General features: G+C 50.3%; 1 protein-coding gene across 1 annotated transcript; it reads right to left on the minus strand.

Moving 5' to 3' along the window:
• Positions 1-240: 240 nt before the first annotated feature.
• Positions 241-12,209, minus strand: LOC106494852 (synaptotagmin-1-like). Its single transcript, XM_067295333.1, has 7 exons — positions 12,122-12,209; positions 9,242-9,421; positions 7,888-8,003; positions 5,544-5,936; positions 2,405-2,516; positions 2,195-2,278; positions 241-542 (listed from the first exon to the last, which is right to left on the minus strand). Exons 1-7 carry the CDS (start codon positions 12,207-12,209, stop codon positions 241-243), a joined length of 1,275 nt encoding a protein of 424 aa, XP_067151434.1.
• Positions 12,210-16,366: the final 4,157 nt, after the last annotated feature.

The following is a 16,366-nucleotide window of genomic DNA, read 5'->3' on the forward strand; positions in this document are numbered from 1 at the left end:
ATTAAAGATGACAGCGGACTCAGCAAAGATGGAGAACCCTTTTCCTACCAGGAGCAGCAGTAAGGAGTAGGGGAAAGCCAAAGGAGATTAAAAGATTATTACTTCTATTCATGTCTTAGCAAGAATTTCAGGCTATGACCCGTCTTTAGATATACCCGCTGTGAGCGCTGCTGATCTTGCCTCTGTGTAGGAAAATCTGACCAGATCCACCACGTGGAACTGCTGCAGAAGTCCTCCCCTCTAAATAAGCAGAGGATGCCATTTAGCCACGGGCTGCTGGACGGACTTCATCACGAGGTCCCAGTGGTCAGCCGCATTGCTTGGTCTGCTGTTCCGCAGGGTGGCCTGTCCAATGAGGCACCTGGGGTCAGAGTCCACTTCATAGATGGAGACAAGGACTGTGCAATCCCATGCTGAAGACTCGGACATGTGGAACAGGAAAGTCTCGTTGAAAACGATGAGTGATGTGTGGGCCCGCAGCCTGGATTTCTGGGGCTTTTGTCTGTGGCGTCTGCAGGAAACATCTATCCTTGCATATACATCTGTGATAGGGAAAGAGAAAGAGGAAAAATGAAATGTGGGGGGAGCACTGGGGCATCAACCTCTGTCCCAGAGCTGGACACTTCAAATGTCGACATATTATTGCGTAAGTTAGCTATGCTGGGAATGGGCTGGGTGTTGATTAGGGCGAAATATTGTTAACTCATTTCTCAAAGTTAGTAACAAAGCTTGTGTTGGCTTCAGTACTGCTGGAATTCAGACCACCTGACCTAGGCAACCCCATCTTTGTAGGTATGTAAGTAGTAGGACTTAGGCAATCCTTACCATCCTGTGCTGATAGGGCATGATTTATTAAGGGGGGTATATATACTTCAGCGTAGTCCCTGCAGCTGTGAAAGGGTCTCTGAAGTAAGCAGAAACAGGGCTTTTGATGGAGGAAAGGATTTACTCTCATTAGCCCTGTGGGTGCTTATGCTAAATCCAACACCTGCATCAAGGCTTGGAAGGAAACAATGCAGAAGAGCCTTTGCAAATTGCTTTGCCTGCATTTAATTAGTGCAATGGAAAACTATAGCTCTAGAGGAAAAGATGAGAGATGTTTTGAGCACTTAGGGCTGTGGGAAGAGTTCAGCCTAGGAAAGGAAAGCTCAAGAATATCAAAATCTGCTGTGTTTCTTTCAGTCCCAAGGGGAAACGGGTGTGTGGAAATACAAGAGGGAGAGCAGGACACAGAGAGAGGCAAAGGAAAGGGCTGCCCATCTTCTCACCTGCTCTGCACTACAGAAGGCAAATGGCCAGATCATCCCCCTCCCTCCCATCCTGCAACTAGCTGGTTGGTGCAGAGGAGAAACCCATGTAAGACAAGGACCCAAAATTGGAAGCGTGATTGGGTTGTGCTGGCTATCAACATCAAATGTTGGGTTATGGGAGAAGAAGGTATCTCTGCCTCAGCTTTCTCAAGGTATGGAGCTTCTCCTCAGCTTATCTGCAATGCAGAGCATCTCTAATGCTGCTTTCAAGCGTCCATGGCCTCAAAGGGCCATTTCATCAGTGGAGATTGAAAGATGATAGCGGTGCGCTGTAGCCTCTCCACACTGTCCCCACCACAGGGAATCCTCAAGAAGAAAAGCAAATTGGCTCTATACTGGGGTTAACAGGACTGTACTGAAGTCTGGTCTCTGGGTCTCTGCAGAAGTGGGATTCAAGTCCTATGATGGAGGGAAGAGGAGGGGAAGATGCTGCCTGAGAGAAGTGGCTGAGCATTTCATTAGTGTGCTGGGTCAGTGGAAGCAGTTCTCATGTTAAAACTCATGGGATTTAACATCAGATGGCCACCTTGTTGAAAAGAGCTGAGGGCTGCATGCTGCCTCAGAGCGGTGCGGCAGCGTTCAGTGTTGTAACAGTCACGTAAGAACTACAAGCAACCGATGGAGGTGGCACATTCAAAGCCAACGAAAGGAGGTGGTTCTTCACAGGAGTGTAGTTTGGCTGCGAAACTCCCTGCCACAGGGTGCTGTGGATGCTAAATGTTTACAGGGATTCAAGGGGAGACTGGATGAGTGCAAGCAAGAGAAATCCATTGGGAATTTCTAAATACACAGAAGCCAGCTTGGGAAATCTCTGAGCCACATCTTGTTGGAGGCAGGGTGAGCACAGAGGGGAAGTCTCACTTATGCCTGCCCTGCTTCTGTACTCTTCTCGACTTTGTCTACTCTCAGAGATGGGCACTGGGCCAGCTGGACTTGTGGTTTGATTCGGTAGCACTTTTCTGCCAGTGCTGGGGGAGTTACGAGCACAAAAATGCCTTTTCTCTCAAAGACCTCCCCATCCCTCTGTATAGCTGGGATAAAAGTAGTAGCCAGCAGAGTAGAGAGTGGAGCAGCAGGGGAAATAAAACCCTTACTCTTATTTGCAGTGCTGCAAGGGGGTGCAGTTTTTGCCTTGAGCAGCCCGACTTCTATCCTCTGGGAGATGGGAAGGCACTTCAGGGACACGAGCACTTCTCCCACAACATCCTGCGAAAGGCACAGGGGCGGGCACGCAGTGAGCGGATGTCTGGCACAGCAGCCTCTACAGCCACCAAGGGCTCATCTCAACCTTTCTGCAGCTCGTCAGGGCCCTGGTGCCTCAGCGACAGAGACTGCAGGACCGTTACAGCGTTCTGGCCATACCTGGCTTTCCAGCATTCTTGAGACTGAATTTTTTTAGTTTTTTAACTTTTTAACAACTGCCAGCAACAGTCCTTTGTAGCCTTCGCTGTGTTGCCTATCTATGAAAGATAGGTGTGAAATTAAATTCATCCAGGTTCACAGATGGTCCCCAAGGATGCAGGGCAGGAATTTTTCATTAATAAAACTGAGATGGTTGTATTAACATCCATATTCTAACATCCCTCCCAGCCACTATTTGGACACACTGGTTAAGGCCAATGTAATAGAGTCACTGCCTTTGTACTCTTCTGCAGATCTTCACATAAAAGCAGGCTTTGGGAAGCCTTTAGGTCTCTCAGGGCAACTCTGACTTCCCCCAGCACAGCATTTCTGGAGTATTTGTCGAAGCGTTGAACCTGTGGAAGAGAGGAAACCAGCATGTCCACAGAGGGAGAGCTGCGGGATGGAGCTGTGTCACAGGTGCATCCACATGGACCACAGCTGAACCTCCTCCAAGGGGAGCTCCTGCTCTAAGGCCCATTTCCATGCATTTCCATTCTCATTAGTGGTCACTAGGCTTTCAAGAGTCAGGATTGGGATGCCATGGTAGCAAAGGAGGCTTATGCTAAGAAGTGGAGTTTGGATGCTTTTTTTTTGGTGGTATCACCTGAAGCAACTTTTCTGCCACTCTTTCATCTCTGCTTACCCCTTACCGCTCTCTGATATTTGCCTAACTGAATATTAAGTAGTGTTATCTCACCCAGTCTCCTTTCTCAGCCCAGCTTGGACAGGCTGTGCGAAGGCCACACCACCTCTGATCCCTACCTCCGTACAAGGTCTGCATCCCTCCCAGCGATGGCCTGAGGAGCAGGTGGGCCCTTGCACAAGGGCATGCCCTTCAGCAGCTGCCCACACTTGTTTCGTGACAGCTTTGGGCTTTTACTGTGGGTGCTCACACATGGCTTCAGTCTCCTCTCCACGTCCCCCCCGCAGTTGTTTCTCCCCCATTTTGCTCTCTAGCATGCAGCTTTTCTGCACATCTGTTCTGAGCTCCCGGGCTTTGTTGCGTGCCGCCAGTCTTGGGAGTATGGTCATGGTGTGTGGCCATCGCTGTGTGCACATGTTGTATGCAGGCATGTTTTAATTTTGAAATGAAGCCTTTTAAAACTGCTTCCTGACAGGGGAGAGAATTATTGCCGTCAGTCCTTCACACTTGGATCCTATAACTCAATGTCAATGTGTGAATCTGGCTGGAGTCTTTAAGAGAGCAGCATGAAACCACTTCAACAGCTTATGGCTCTTGCTCCCCTGTGTTTTCTCTCTTAGCTCCATCTCCATTTCTCCTTCCACCTCTTGCTCTGTGTGCACATCTCTCCTCCGTGTACTGTGCTCTTGCCCTGCCGTTGCAGCTACCCATGTCATCCTGCTGCTTTGCTGCGGCGGTTTCCTTTGATAAACTTGCCAAGTGCTCTTGCTGGTGAAGGTGCCGTACAAAAAGTGAATGAAGAGTAAACAAACCGAGATAGGAAAACTAACTGCCAAATCAGAGAAACTTTGAAGTAGTGTGTTACTGGACATTTGTCAAGGGTCATGAGAAGTTTAGCAACACGCGGGAATCACCATTCGGGTTCAGATGTACAATCCATCTAGTCCAGTGACATCTTTTGAAATGGCAATTGCTGGCTGCTCCAGGGAGGGAGCAAAACCTGGCGGAGGCCATTAAAGGATTACATGACTCCCGTGGAAATCTGTCTGTCCCTGGCTGTTTACGTCTCTAGCTAATGCCTCGCACCATGTGCGTCTGCACCAACTCTGCAGTACTGGTTTGTCTGTTCACTCCTGTTAGCGCAGCTCTAGATTTCTGGGTGACCCACTTCTCTCTGCTGCCAGCAGAGCTCTCAGGCTCAGCATTACAGCATGGCCAAGGGTACGAACCACAGGGACTTCAGCTTCGTGCCCTTTCTCCCTGCTGGCTTATGACATCTGCAGATTATTTGCAGGGAGGCGACTGGCTGGGAAATGACCTGTCCACTGTGGATTTCACCAGTAATGGCTTTGCTCCTGTCCCCTCAGCACAGCTTTCAAAGATGTCCCAGTCTGTAGGAAGTCTCGCAGCTAGCTGCTGCCAAGGTATGAGGTATGTTTAATACCCCTGGGCATTCAGCGGTACATCTGCACTGTAATATAGGCAGACCCGAACTATCTCCGAACAGGGCAACTCGGAACCAGTCGAGCCGCAGTAAGAATTAGGCATAATAGGCTGCTCATCATGTCATCTCCATCAGAGCTAGCCCTGCTCTCCCCACACCACGTGCTATCCCTCAGCTCTCCTCGGAGAGGCAGCCCGTTCCCTGCAGTGCCATGCATTTACCCCAGGCCGCAGTCTCTGTGCCGTATCTGCTGCAGGTCCATGCATCCAAGTGGATTTGCGCAGGAAAAGCCTGTGTCAATGGAAGGGAGACACAGAGCCAGAGGCACCATCTGGTGCCTCAGGGAAATTAAATCACCTCTATGTAAATACTGCAGATCCCAGGAATAAAATGTCCAAGAAATTATTAGGGCACCCCTTTGAAAGCCAAAACATCTCAGGAGCTCCAGGCTTTCTGGCTGCTGGTGACTCATGTAATTGGCTATCGTGGTCTTATTCGTGTTGCTGAAAGGCCAACATCTCTGCTGGCTGCACTCTGAGAGGACCTGGTGAATGAGTTTAGAGAGCTACTAATCCACTCTGCTTTCTTTGGAAGGGTAAAAGAGGGAGACCTCTGAAGAGGCCAGCATGGAGGGAGCCTCCCATCACACACCTCGCCTGTGGTCAAGGCACCGTTCTCCATGTCTACTAATTGAACTAGCACACCACAGAGATAACTCAGGCATGAGCCAGCCCCATCCCACCTCCAGCTTCAGAGTGCTCTTCTCCACCTCGGTGTCCCGCAGGGAGCAGACAAACTTGTCCCCAAAGGCTGGCCTGCTGCAGTTCTTCACCACCTGGCTTTGCCACTCATGGACCATGCACTGGAGCCCAGGGATGTGGGACGGGACCTGCCTCAGCAGTCGGATACAGACAGAAGACTTGGCGCGGCCTTGGCTAGGCAGATCCCTGGCCTCCAGGCCTGTCAAAAGCAGCTCACGTTGCTCTCTGCAGTAGAGGAGAGAAGACTTCAGTTTGCCCCGGGAGCTGTGCAGGAAATCCAAATCACTGTTCGCACCGTTCAGGTTCTCCGTCCTGGTGGGGGAGAAGGGAAGGCAGGCACTTGGCTTGTCCAGCTCAGCTCGTAACTTCTGGATCTAAGGCAAACAAGGACAGGAGGAAGAGAGAGAGAGGGTCTTTTACAGTCCAGTAGGCTTGAACGTCCCTTCCTTTCCTCCTACAGGACAAACAGATGAAGGTGCATTTATGCCAGGGGGATATAGCGCAGGTGTCTAATATTTGTTCAGACTATTGTGAGGAAGGAGGTGGAAGGAGCCTCAGCAGGGCTCCCCCTGCCTCACTTAGGAGCTGCATTTAATCTCCTGCTCTTGCCCTTGGTCCCTGCCTGAGTTGCGCTGCAGCCAGGCCCACGTCTGGCCATGTTCCCATTGATCCAGATCCTGACCCACGGACTCGGCTTCCTGGCTCGACTTCGGACCTGCCTCCTCGCTCTGGACTTGCGTGGCGGTCTGCACCGCCGGCTGGCCCTGGTTACTGCTACCTGACCCACTCTGCCTGTCTTGCTCAGGCACTGGGGGTCTGCACCCTCATCAGTGAGGGCACAGCCCTGCCTGCCTGCCCATCACCCGCGGCTCCCGGCCTGCTGCCCTTGCGGAGCCGCCTGCCCTCGCTGCTCCCATACGCAGATAACAACCCTCTGCAAGCACCCGGTGTTTGACAAGGTGGTGAGGCTAGTGGTGTGTGTTACTGGGGTCAGACCTTCACCTGACATAAATCAAGGCATCTCTGCTAACTTGAAAATGGTTTTGCTCTTATTTTCTCTGAAAATGAGCACACTGGACTCTGACAGCCATGCTGCAACAGCGAGAGCAAGCACACCAAAGCAGCCGCTTTCATGCTCCTGGTCATGCACGACGACCTCTCTTTTAGCTTTTTTCTCCTCTCACCATGCTTTTCTTTCTGGTGTTGGCTCTTCTTTTAATCAGTCAGAGATGAGCAGCTGCAACCCTTTAATAGCCATTTGTACTCAGCAGCTGCTGGTGGTATTTTAGTGCTGATTCCTCTCTCCTGTTGCTGAGTAGGTTCTTGCACCTCCTGCTGTGGGTCTGTGTGGAGGAGCTGTTTGTGCTTTGCTGTTGCTCTGTTTCTGGCTCTTGCAGTGAGGCCTGGCCAGCTGCAGGAAGCTCACCAGGAACTTGAGGAATTCATTTTACTGGAAACCACATCCACTCTGGTAAGTGGAGAAGCAGTCTGGAAGTAGAGAAGAAACTGGACCTCTCCAGCCATGGAGGAGGGAGAAGGGATGGAAAAGCTAGGTGCAAACCACTGCTGCTCCTTAGGTAAGGATTTAAGAGCTAGATAGAGGAAGAGCAAGTAGAAATCAAACTTCTGATCAAACTGGAGAAAGCTTCTTTTTTTTTTCCCCCCAACAGTTTTCCCTCTGCCAGTTTTCCTGCACTGCCAATTTTTTTACTTCCCTTAGCAGCAGATTTCCATAAGCTCTGTAGTAGTCCCAAATTTACCCAAAAATAGGTGTGGAGGGGCTTCCTCTACCACATAATGTGATGTTTGACTGCTGTGGTTTGCTTGCAGCCTGAACAGCTGCAGCATCTGCTAGCAGCCCTATTTATGAGAGGTCTAAACCTGAATTTGTCATCCAAAATTTATGTAGGGTACTTCTAGTATGCTCTGGGAGGCGGAGGTACGCTGGAGTGTATTACCTGAGCGAGCTTGTGCTGTGGGTAGGCCACAATAAATGTAAAACCAATGCAACGGGGCTGGCTGGTGACCTGATGTGTTGGTGTTTTTGTATCTTTGTGACTGTCTAGTCCTGCTGGGGAAATGAGGCTGAGTGGATGTGTGGTCCTGGTGCACGTGGACTGTAATGAGGAGACCCTGTGCAAGTGGAAGAGCTTTTGCTTCTTCCTCTGCCCTTTTGGGTGCTGTTTCCTTGCCACAAGGACTCCTTGGGTTTTGTGTCTTGTTTTTTAACTGGTAAGAAGCTGTCAGTCAGTTCATCTCCTGATCCCACAGGGTTTCTGAAAATGAGGATGACTTGTGACTTTGCCCGAGTGCCAGTGTACTTGCCTTGATACCTGCGTTGTTCCGCTTGGTGATGTCAAGGAGAAAAGGTGGCGTTTTCTCTCCCCAGGTGCCCTTCTCTGCCTTTGCCCTAACACAGCCTTCACTGTGGTGTTTCTTCTCTGTGGGAATAAAGAAAAGCTGAATAAGCGCTCTAGCTTGGCGAGGATGAAGTCTGGAGGCTGAAAGTCTTGCAATGAGATTTTTCTTTGTTAGTTTTGAAAAGCCTTTGGAGAGTTGAGTTTAAAAAAAATCCTGAGGCTCCTGTCTCTGGAAAGCAGAGCCTTTAGATGGGGCACCCCAAAAACCAGAGTGGTGGGTGGACTTTCCTCCGTGGAAACCTGGGGCATGGGTAGGAGGACAGTGGACCCTAAGGCCTCACTCTGCCTCTCTTCCTGCAGGGGTGGTGGTGTAACCAGCACGGCTTTGCTAGTGGGATCTGCTGCAGTGTTAATGCTGCCATAGCGTGGGTGTGACGCCAACTGCCTGGTGTCTTCTGCTGGCGCAGAATCCCTTGCGGACGGCCTTGCAGTGTGCTTACAATAAGAACGTAGCTCCGAGCAGTCTAGCAAGCTGTGCTCAGATGGCACTTAGGCCTGCTGCTTCCGGGCAAGGGAAATGGGGTCAGCCGCCTTCAGTAACACAGTCTGTGCACTTACACAGCTGAGAAGGGAGGAGGAAGCAGAAGCAGTGGGAGAGAGGTGTGTGTTGTGGGGTTTTTTTTAGTTTTGTCTCTTTTTTTTTTTTTCTCCCCCCCCCCTTTAGCAAAAAGCATCTGAGCAGAGTAGGATTACTGAGGCCAGGTAGCAGGAGGCCGGGGAAAGTTGGAACCTGATAGTGAGGAAGCATCAGTGAGCCCAGAATCACTTGGGGCATTAGATAAGCGATGGGCTTGAGAGGAGGGAGGAAACCATGCTGACACTTCTAGACTGGTGAAGAGGCAGCTGCCTGGAGTGTTGTCCCTGGCAAAGCGAGGGTGCAACAACTGTACATGCATAGTGTGCCTGTAGGCTCCCGTAAGGGGAAGAAACAAGGCCCAAAGTACAGGAAACAACCAGGAGAGGTTCGCCTGCCCCAGCTTCCCACCTCTTGTCTTGCACACATGGCCAACTTAATTTTGGCAGGAGGAAACTGCTCCCTTACTGGCCTCAGCTCAGGGCACCTTGGACCTGCAGCTTGCCAGAGTGTGACTGTGACCACAATGCCTATGCTTGGAAGCATAAAGGCCGAGGACATTGGTATTAGTGCAGTTGTACTCTGCCCTTGTGTTTCCTCCAGGGTGGGAGTCCCTTGCTGAAAGCAAAGGGTGGTGGAAACGCAGGCTCCTGGGGGTTGCTGGATGTTGTTGCCCAATACTTACTTTTTCCAGTTCTGTTGTGTTTCTGGAGCTGACGCATCTGGCAGGCTAGGATTGTCAGAGCCACCAGGAGCAAGAGGATGGCTAATGCCAAGATCCCATACTTGCAGGCATTGGCAAAGGACAGCCATAAGTTGTACAAGTCTGTCACGGTGGAGTTCTTCTGTATCATAGCTTCTTCCCCTGTAAGAGACAGGAGGAAGGGATCAGCATTGCTAGTATTGCCTTGCTGCATTGGCAAGGGACAGGTCTATATTGCAGGCATATACAAACTGAAAATGTGACCTAAAAGTGCAAAATTAGTCATGTTGCCTTCCTGGGGACTTGTGAGGTTTTTATTTACATGCGCTTGCGTTCACAGGGTCAGTACCGCATTATCACAGATTCCTGTCTGTGTGGCAATGATAAGAACAGAGTCAATCTGCTGGGTTTCGTTGCTTTTGTCCAGAACAACTCACAAAGCAGCTAGCAGCTTATGGTTCTTTAAGATGAAAGACCACAGGAAATGTGATGGACCTGTGATTTCCCAGCAAGCTGCTTTTTTTCTTTCCGCCTGCTTCACTGACCTCTGCGTTGCACTGCTTTGCAAGTGCTGCCTCCTACAGTCACTTGCACTTGTGCTTGTTGCCTTCTGGCAGTGCCTGACAGCAGATGCTCTGGAAAAGTGCAAGACTGGAGTAACCACCCAGCAATTCCTTTCCCCAGATGTTCCTCAGCCTCCTGTGGTATGCGGTGAGGGCCTTCCTTGCTTTTAATAAGCCAGAGTGGGTTTTTTTCCTTTGTTTGTTTAATTTCCATTAATGTGTTCAATTGCCTTCTCAAGCTGCGTCAAATTCTAGCTTCCGCAGCGCCCTATGGCAAGGAGTTTCACAGCTTAACAGTAAAAACTACCTCCTTTAATTCAGCTGAGTTCTCCCATGCTGGTTTAACTTGTTCTCTAGATCTTGAACTGGAGAAACAAAAAACCCAAACAAAAAAAAGCCCCCAAAAGCAGCCAATCATTCTCTGTGTGCACCTTCCCTAGGCACTCCTGATGTTCACAGACCTCTCTCGTATCCATCAGCCCTTTCCCAGGGTGAGGAGTCCTAGCTCATTTGTTTTTTTCCTTTGGCAGAAGCTGTGCCAGACCTCTGATCAACCTCGTTCCGTTTCCCTGAGCCTTATACTGCTCTTCTAAGCAACCACAGTATTGTACTATGAAGGGTCAGGTCTCTCTGGTTCACTGGATTTGGTTTGTCAGGTTTGATTCCCAAGAGGAAAACCTCTTTGTGAAATTATGGGATCAGCCCCCAGCTGGCCAGGGTGCCGTGACAACTTTGGCAGCTGGGAGGTCGCTAGCCTGTTTGTCTTGCTTGCGGTGCTGATGGGAAACGTGCAGGCCAGTAGTTGTGCAACTGTTGGCTCAGCAGGCAGCTGCATCAGACAAAAAGATTTTGGTTTTTGGTGTCTTCCTTCCCATAGCATCAGCTGCGCCTGCAGTAAGTCGCTGCTTAGATTTGCAGAGCTGTCCAGGCAGCAAAAGGCCTGGGGAGCCGTGACCATGGCACGGCATGAAATGAGGACTGGAGGAAAGGATGCTTCCAGTCTTCATTAGACTAAGATCCCGGGAGAGGATCCCCTCTCCTGTTTTTTGGGAGAGGACGGAAACCAGCCCAGAGAGCTGGAAAGGAGAAGGGACAAGGTGCTCGCGTAGGAGCACTCCTTGCCCTCACCCCTTTAGACCCTTTCACAATAGAGCCCTGGTAGGGAATGGTAGCTGGTTCCTTTTTGATTGCTTAAGATGAGATTAAGACACTAATCTTCCCAGGGGAGCAAACACTTTACCCACCTCTAGCAAACAAGAGTGCCCATGAAACAGTGCCTGGCTTTGGGTAAGAGCTGTTTCAAGAAATTGCTGCTGGCTTCTGCAACCCAAAGCAAGTTTTAAAGCAGGAACTGGTTTATGCAAACTTCCTGGACAAAAGCTCTGAGTATACATGATCCTTTCACCTCGGAACAACTTGTCTGTACCAGGTGTTTTCTTCTGTGATTTCTTAGCACTGACTGTATTAACTGCAGCCTTGGTGCAGGATCTCAGGCTGCTGGGGACACTGGTTAACGTATCACCAGCAATCGCTGCTGGAGATGAAGCAATAACAGTGAAAGGGAGGTGACTGGCAGAAATATCCTTGTGTGGGTGAGACCTTGCACATTCAATCTAAAAAAAACACTTCCCGATAATTTGCTTCCTTTAATAATTAAAAAAAAAAAGCCTAAGAGGAGCCTTTAAAACTGGCCAAGAAACTTAACTTATTACTAACCTGCAACAAGATGTTGTCTTTAGACTAACGCCAGAAAAACTCTGAGAGCTACAGACGGACTGAAGTGCGGTATCAGGACATCAAGGGGAGTTCCTCTGCAGTGTAGCTCTAAGGGAGAGCTTGTTATGAAGGTAAAAGAGCCCTTAGTAGAACAGGCAATTACATACATTATTGTGTCTGTTAGCCCTGATTCTGCAATGCAGAACCACATACCTGAAGCTTCTTCCTAGGATGGGACCTTACAATATCCGCTCCCCATCTGCTGGGGAACATGTGTAAGGATGTCCTTGTGAATCCGAGCCTGCTTACAATACTAGGCTTAGTAGAGCCCCAAAATCTCCAGTCAAGGAATATAGCCAGACTTTACTGATTAGATAGAAGTGGCCCCAATGATTCTGTGATCATCCAGCAGATATAAGCCATCGATATGGACATCTGTCCACAGCTTCATGTGCCTGGGATCCTTGTGAGTGCACTCAGCTTGCGCAGCAACAGGGAGGTGGAAGCTTTGGATCTTTTGCCTTTAGAAAGGGGGATGATAACTGAGCAGAGAGTACCATCCCATCAGTGGGGAGAACGGTACCTTTCTTCTGGTTCGGAATGGGCTTTCTGATGCTCCCATCAGGATGGGGGTGCTTTCGAGCTGCTGTGAGCCAAGGACACTGCAGCATTGCATACCCTCCTCTGGAAATATCCTGAAGGCAGAAGAGCCTTGCCTGCTTTCTGGCAAGGGTGTGAGCAGAGCAAGGGAAAAACAAGAGCCCAACAGTGAGGAAATGGGCTAGCACCTTCCTACACAACCTGCTGAGACTGAAGCTCCTTTCTGCGCCGGCTGGTGCATAGCTTGAGTATACACTGAACTGTGGTGTGGATTTTTTCCCCCCCCAAGAAAAGCCTCCTAAGGTTAACATCACTGTGCTTCTGTGTGGGCAGTGGACACTCATGTTTTCAAACAGACTTGTTATCTGGCTGTCCTTCATCCTAGAGGACTTACTCTTAGGAATCTGCAACTGATTTCAGCAGCAGGCTGGTCAGGAAGGCAGACGTTTAAAGAAGGGCGAGCAGTGAAGTAGAACATCTCTTTAATCATTGTGCCTGGCACAGCATTCATAGGCCTCAGTTAAAATCGGCTTCCCCGCATAGCAGGTCTGGCATAAAATGTGTTGTGGAAGACAGCCACTGCTCCAGCATTGCTAAATAAGTTAGCCGGACTGCGCTAAGGTGAGCGACTTCTCCATGGTCGCCCAAGGGGGGTGGGAAAGGCCTGACACTTGCACACAAATCTCCCAAATCCCAGCTAGTGCCCATCATCTAAATCGGGCTGTTCCTTGTTGTCTTGTCTTGCGGATGACACCCTGCAGCAGACCCTGCGCTCCTTCCATGTATATTTGCATCTCTGTCAGGAAAAAAATGCCGTCATCTCGCCCTTTGCTTTTCCCAAGCCCTGGTCCAGAAGCACTGCAGCCTTGTGACGGGTAACTCCGGGAAGAGGTTCGTTACTCTGCTAGACCAGAAATGACAGCACCGGCATCCTGGAGGCAGCCCAGGCTGGGGATGTTATTGTATTTCCCCATGAAACCGAGAGGATCCCGTTCCTAGTTCCTCCTGGGTGCCTAACTTGACAATGGGCAACTTAAAAATCATACCTTCAGCGACTGCTCAAAATCAGGTCCTCGGGAGCCCTCTGAGAGCGTGTGCAGGCCTCACCAGCACAGTGAGCGACTGGTTTGCTGTACTAGAAAAACAAGTTCCCACCCCACTCAGCGAGGGAGGAGCTGATGTTGACGGAGCCGGCTCGGGACAGGGCACGTGTGGGACAACACGATGGAGAGGCTGCTGCTTCGTTAGCCCTCATAAAGCTGCAGAGGGCTGGTGCCATGGGCAGATGAGTGGTTGCCCAGGTTTTTCAGGGGTTCCACGTGTGCAACTGGGAAAATCTGGCCGTGAGGGTCCCGGTGGGACCCTGAGCTCCTGGGAGATGCTCGGCAGGCCCTAGTTGGGCGCTAAGGGGAAGGCTGTGCTTCTAGGTCCTTGAAAGGGAGCGCTTATAACACCTCGCCGCTCTTGGTGAAAGCAGGCGGTATGTGAAATCCTCCCAGCCCTGAAGCCCCACAAAAAGCACAGGAGTGAGTGAGTGGGCTGAGAATACAACTTTCCCTCTGGTCTTTGCATGCAACTGTTATCTCCTAGGTCTATATTCTCAGCTGTACCTTTCCAGGGCTGCCAGACAGAAAACTGAAGAGCCCGAAAGCTACTTTAAATGCTTAGAGGCAGAGTCATCTGAGAAGCAGGAGGAGATCTCTCCTTCAGGAGAAAGAAGATGGTGTTAAGTTACATGGATGTTACATGGCCAAAACTCTGGAGGGAGATGAGGAAGGAGGTGAAATGCTGTCCTCCAGTGCTTTCCTTCCTCCCTTGTGTGTATTCCTTTCCTTATCCCACCTGGACTTGTGTGGTTTTTCCCTGAGAGGGCTTGGATCAGTCCTGCTCCTTCCTTCCAGGCTGCCTGGGCTCTGCCCGCTCTCAGTTGAGTCACCTGAGACTAGGCTGGTTTCTCTCCCCAGAGCATTCGTTAGCTAAGCTACGCCTATAAGTCATGGCAGGCAGGCAATTTTTTCCTCCACATTTACAGCCAGACCTGGGGAATATGTCTGCACCCAGAAGCCTAGGTGCTGCAATCATCTGCAAAGCGTGACTAGGGTCTGAACTAAGCGTCTGGACAAAGCGTGAAACAAGGCAAAACCAACACGTATTGTGTGAAGAAACAAGGTGGGGTGGGGAGAGCTGGCTCCACCGAGTGCCCCGGGTCGGTGCCCCGCGGGAGAACAACGTATTGTGAGGGGGTCGCATGCGGCGCCTGTGCAAAGAATGGTCGTCCCGGTTCTGGGTGTTCCTCCGTGCTTATTATGGGCTGTTGTTCACCAGCCCCACATCAGTGTGCCCGGGCCTTCTCGGTGCTCGGTTCGGGGTAGCGCGCATCGTCCTGGGGCATCTGCAGGGGGCTGAGGAAGAGCCAGCACTTCACCTCTCCCACCAAATGCCTGCCCTTAACTGTGGTCAAGGTAGGCTGCAACACACTTTTCTCCTAACATGGCTGGTTATGGAGCTCCTATGGAGCATCTTCGGAGAGAAGCAGGCACGGAAGTAGGAAAAGGTTTTCTCTTAAGACCTGAACGTTGGCTCAGGAGTTGGTGGGGTGGAAGAGGGGAGGCCATTCGGAGTCACCTGTGGCAGAGAGCTCCGCAAAGACAGGCTGCGGTGGGACAGATGGATGTTTGGTGTCAAATGAGCAGGAGGAGCGAGGAAGGAGAGGGCTGCGATGCTGTGTCACAGGAGGAGAAACACAAGTTCTGCACGGCTCGTAGGCAGCCGTGACCAGAAGAACGGGTAAAGAAGGTCCAAAGTGTCTGTTCTGACCTTATTGGGAGGGGAATTTTCCCTGGAGAACTTCGCTTGATCTTTTTCCTTTAGACTCTTTTTTTTTTCTTTTTTTTCCATCCTCTTGTCTGTATATTTTCACCATTGGTAACAGATATGTCATGAAAAGAGGTGATGGGGAGGAAGGGGGGGATCGAAGAACTAAGCCCCCAAAGAGGAGGAGACTTTTGCCCCGTTTTGGAAATAATAATGAACATCGCAATTTTCTGTGCAAAAAGGGAATCTGGGAAAGAAGTAATACCCTTTTGGAATACTTTAATGGAGGATTGCGAGTGACTTGGATGACAACCACCCTGTTCAAAAGAAAGGGGTGGGGAGCTGCGGTTAACTCTTCAAACACAGTTTGTCTAAATTGCCCTTCTTGGTTTTGGCTTAAGCTGGGCGACGCTAAGCTTGCCGGTCTGGTCTCAGCTGAGCCCAGCAGCAGGAGGCCAGTGATGCAGTTTGGGGAGCACGGCTGCTGGCCCCTGTGTTACTTAGGGTTGGTATTTGGGGTCTTGCTGTGCTGGATCTGCTTCCCCAAAAGCCTGCGCAGCAAGGCAGCCGGCAGGGACGCCAGGGCAGCAGGGGAATGACGTGCTCCCAAAACATGCAGCATGCTTAGCTGGGGCCTGGCCTGTTCGGGAGGCCAGTGACGTTTGCTTAACCGCTTCTAGCACCGTAATGGGAACGCTGTGACCTCCCTGCTTGCCACCGTGCCCTGTGACGAGCAAGAAATCAAGGGTATTGCGGGATCCTCAACTAGGAGCGGAAACCTGACGTTTTAACACTTAACATCTGTTGCTGTTCCCGAGATCTGCAATACAAACCTGCAAAGAACTGTCTCTTGGATTTAAGCTCTCTGCTACCTAATCTATTTGATCCATGGGACTGTGGGTTTTTTTTTTTTTTTAAGCTTTTAGTACTTGCTTAAAGTGCCAAGATCTCTCTGCTGGCATAACATTCGGGGGGTTCTGTATCGTCTTTGGAAATTGGTGCTCTGACATTGCACAGTGCAAAAAGATGGTGCATGGAAGCTCATTTATGTGTATATTAATCTGCCATTTATGTCGTAACGCTGGGTCATACGAAGTTTGTGATAACATTCAGATGTCCATCATGAACTGAAAATTATACCCAGATTCCTTAATCTTTAATTTGGCCACATAACTTTATCTCCAACCCTCATTATACTAGGCAATACTCAACTCCTGCTAGTAGATAGATCTGTCTTTGACTCCGTAGATCCAAGCATAAAACTTCCCATTTCAGACGGCAGTGCCGGGTACCTGTGCCCCGGCTGCCTCTCGTCCTGAGTGCCCCCGCAGAGGCTGGCCGGGCCAGGCTGGCCCTGAATCACCAAGACTTCGGAACAGGGCTCCCGTGGTTTCTCGTGCTGAAATTGGTAACT

Source organism: Apteryx mantelli, chromosome 4 (genome assembly GCF_036417845.1).
Source record: "Apteryx mantelli isolate bAptMan1 chromosome 4, bAptMan1.hap1, whole genome shotgun sequence".
NCBI lineage: Eukaryota > Metazoa > Chordata > Aves > Apterygiformes > Apterygidae > Apteryx > Apteryx mantelli.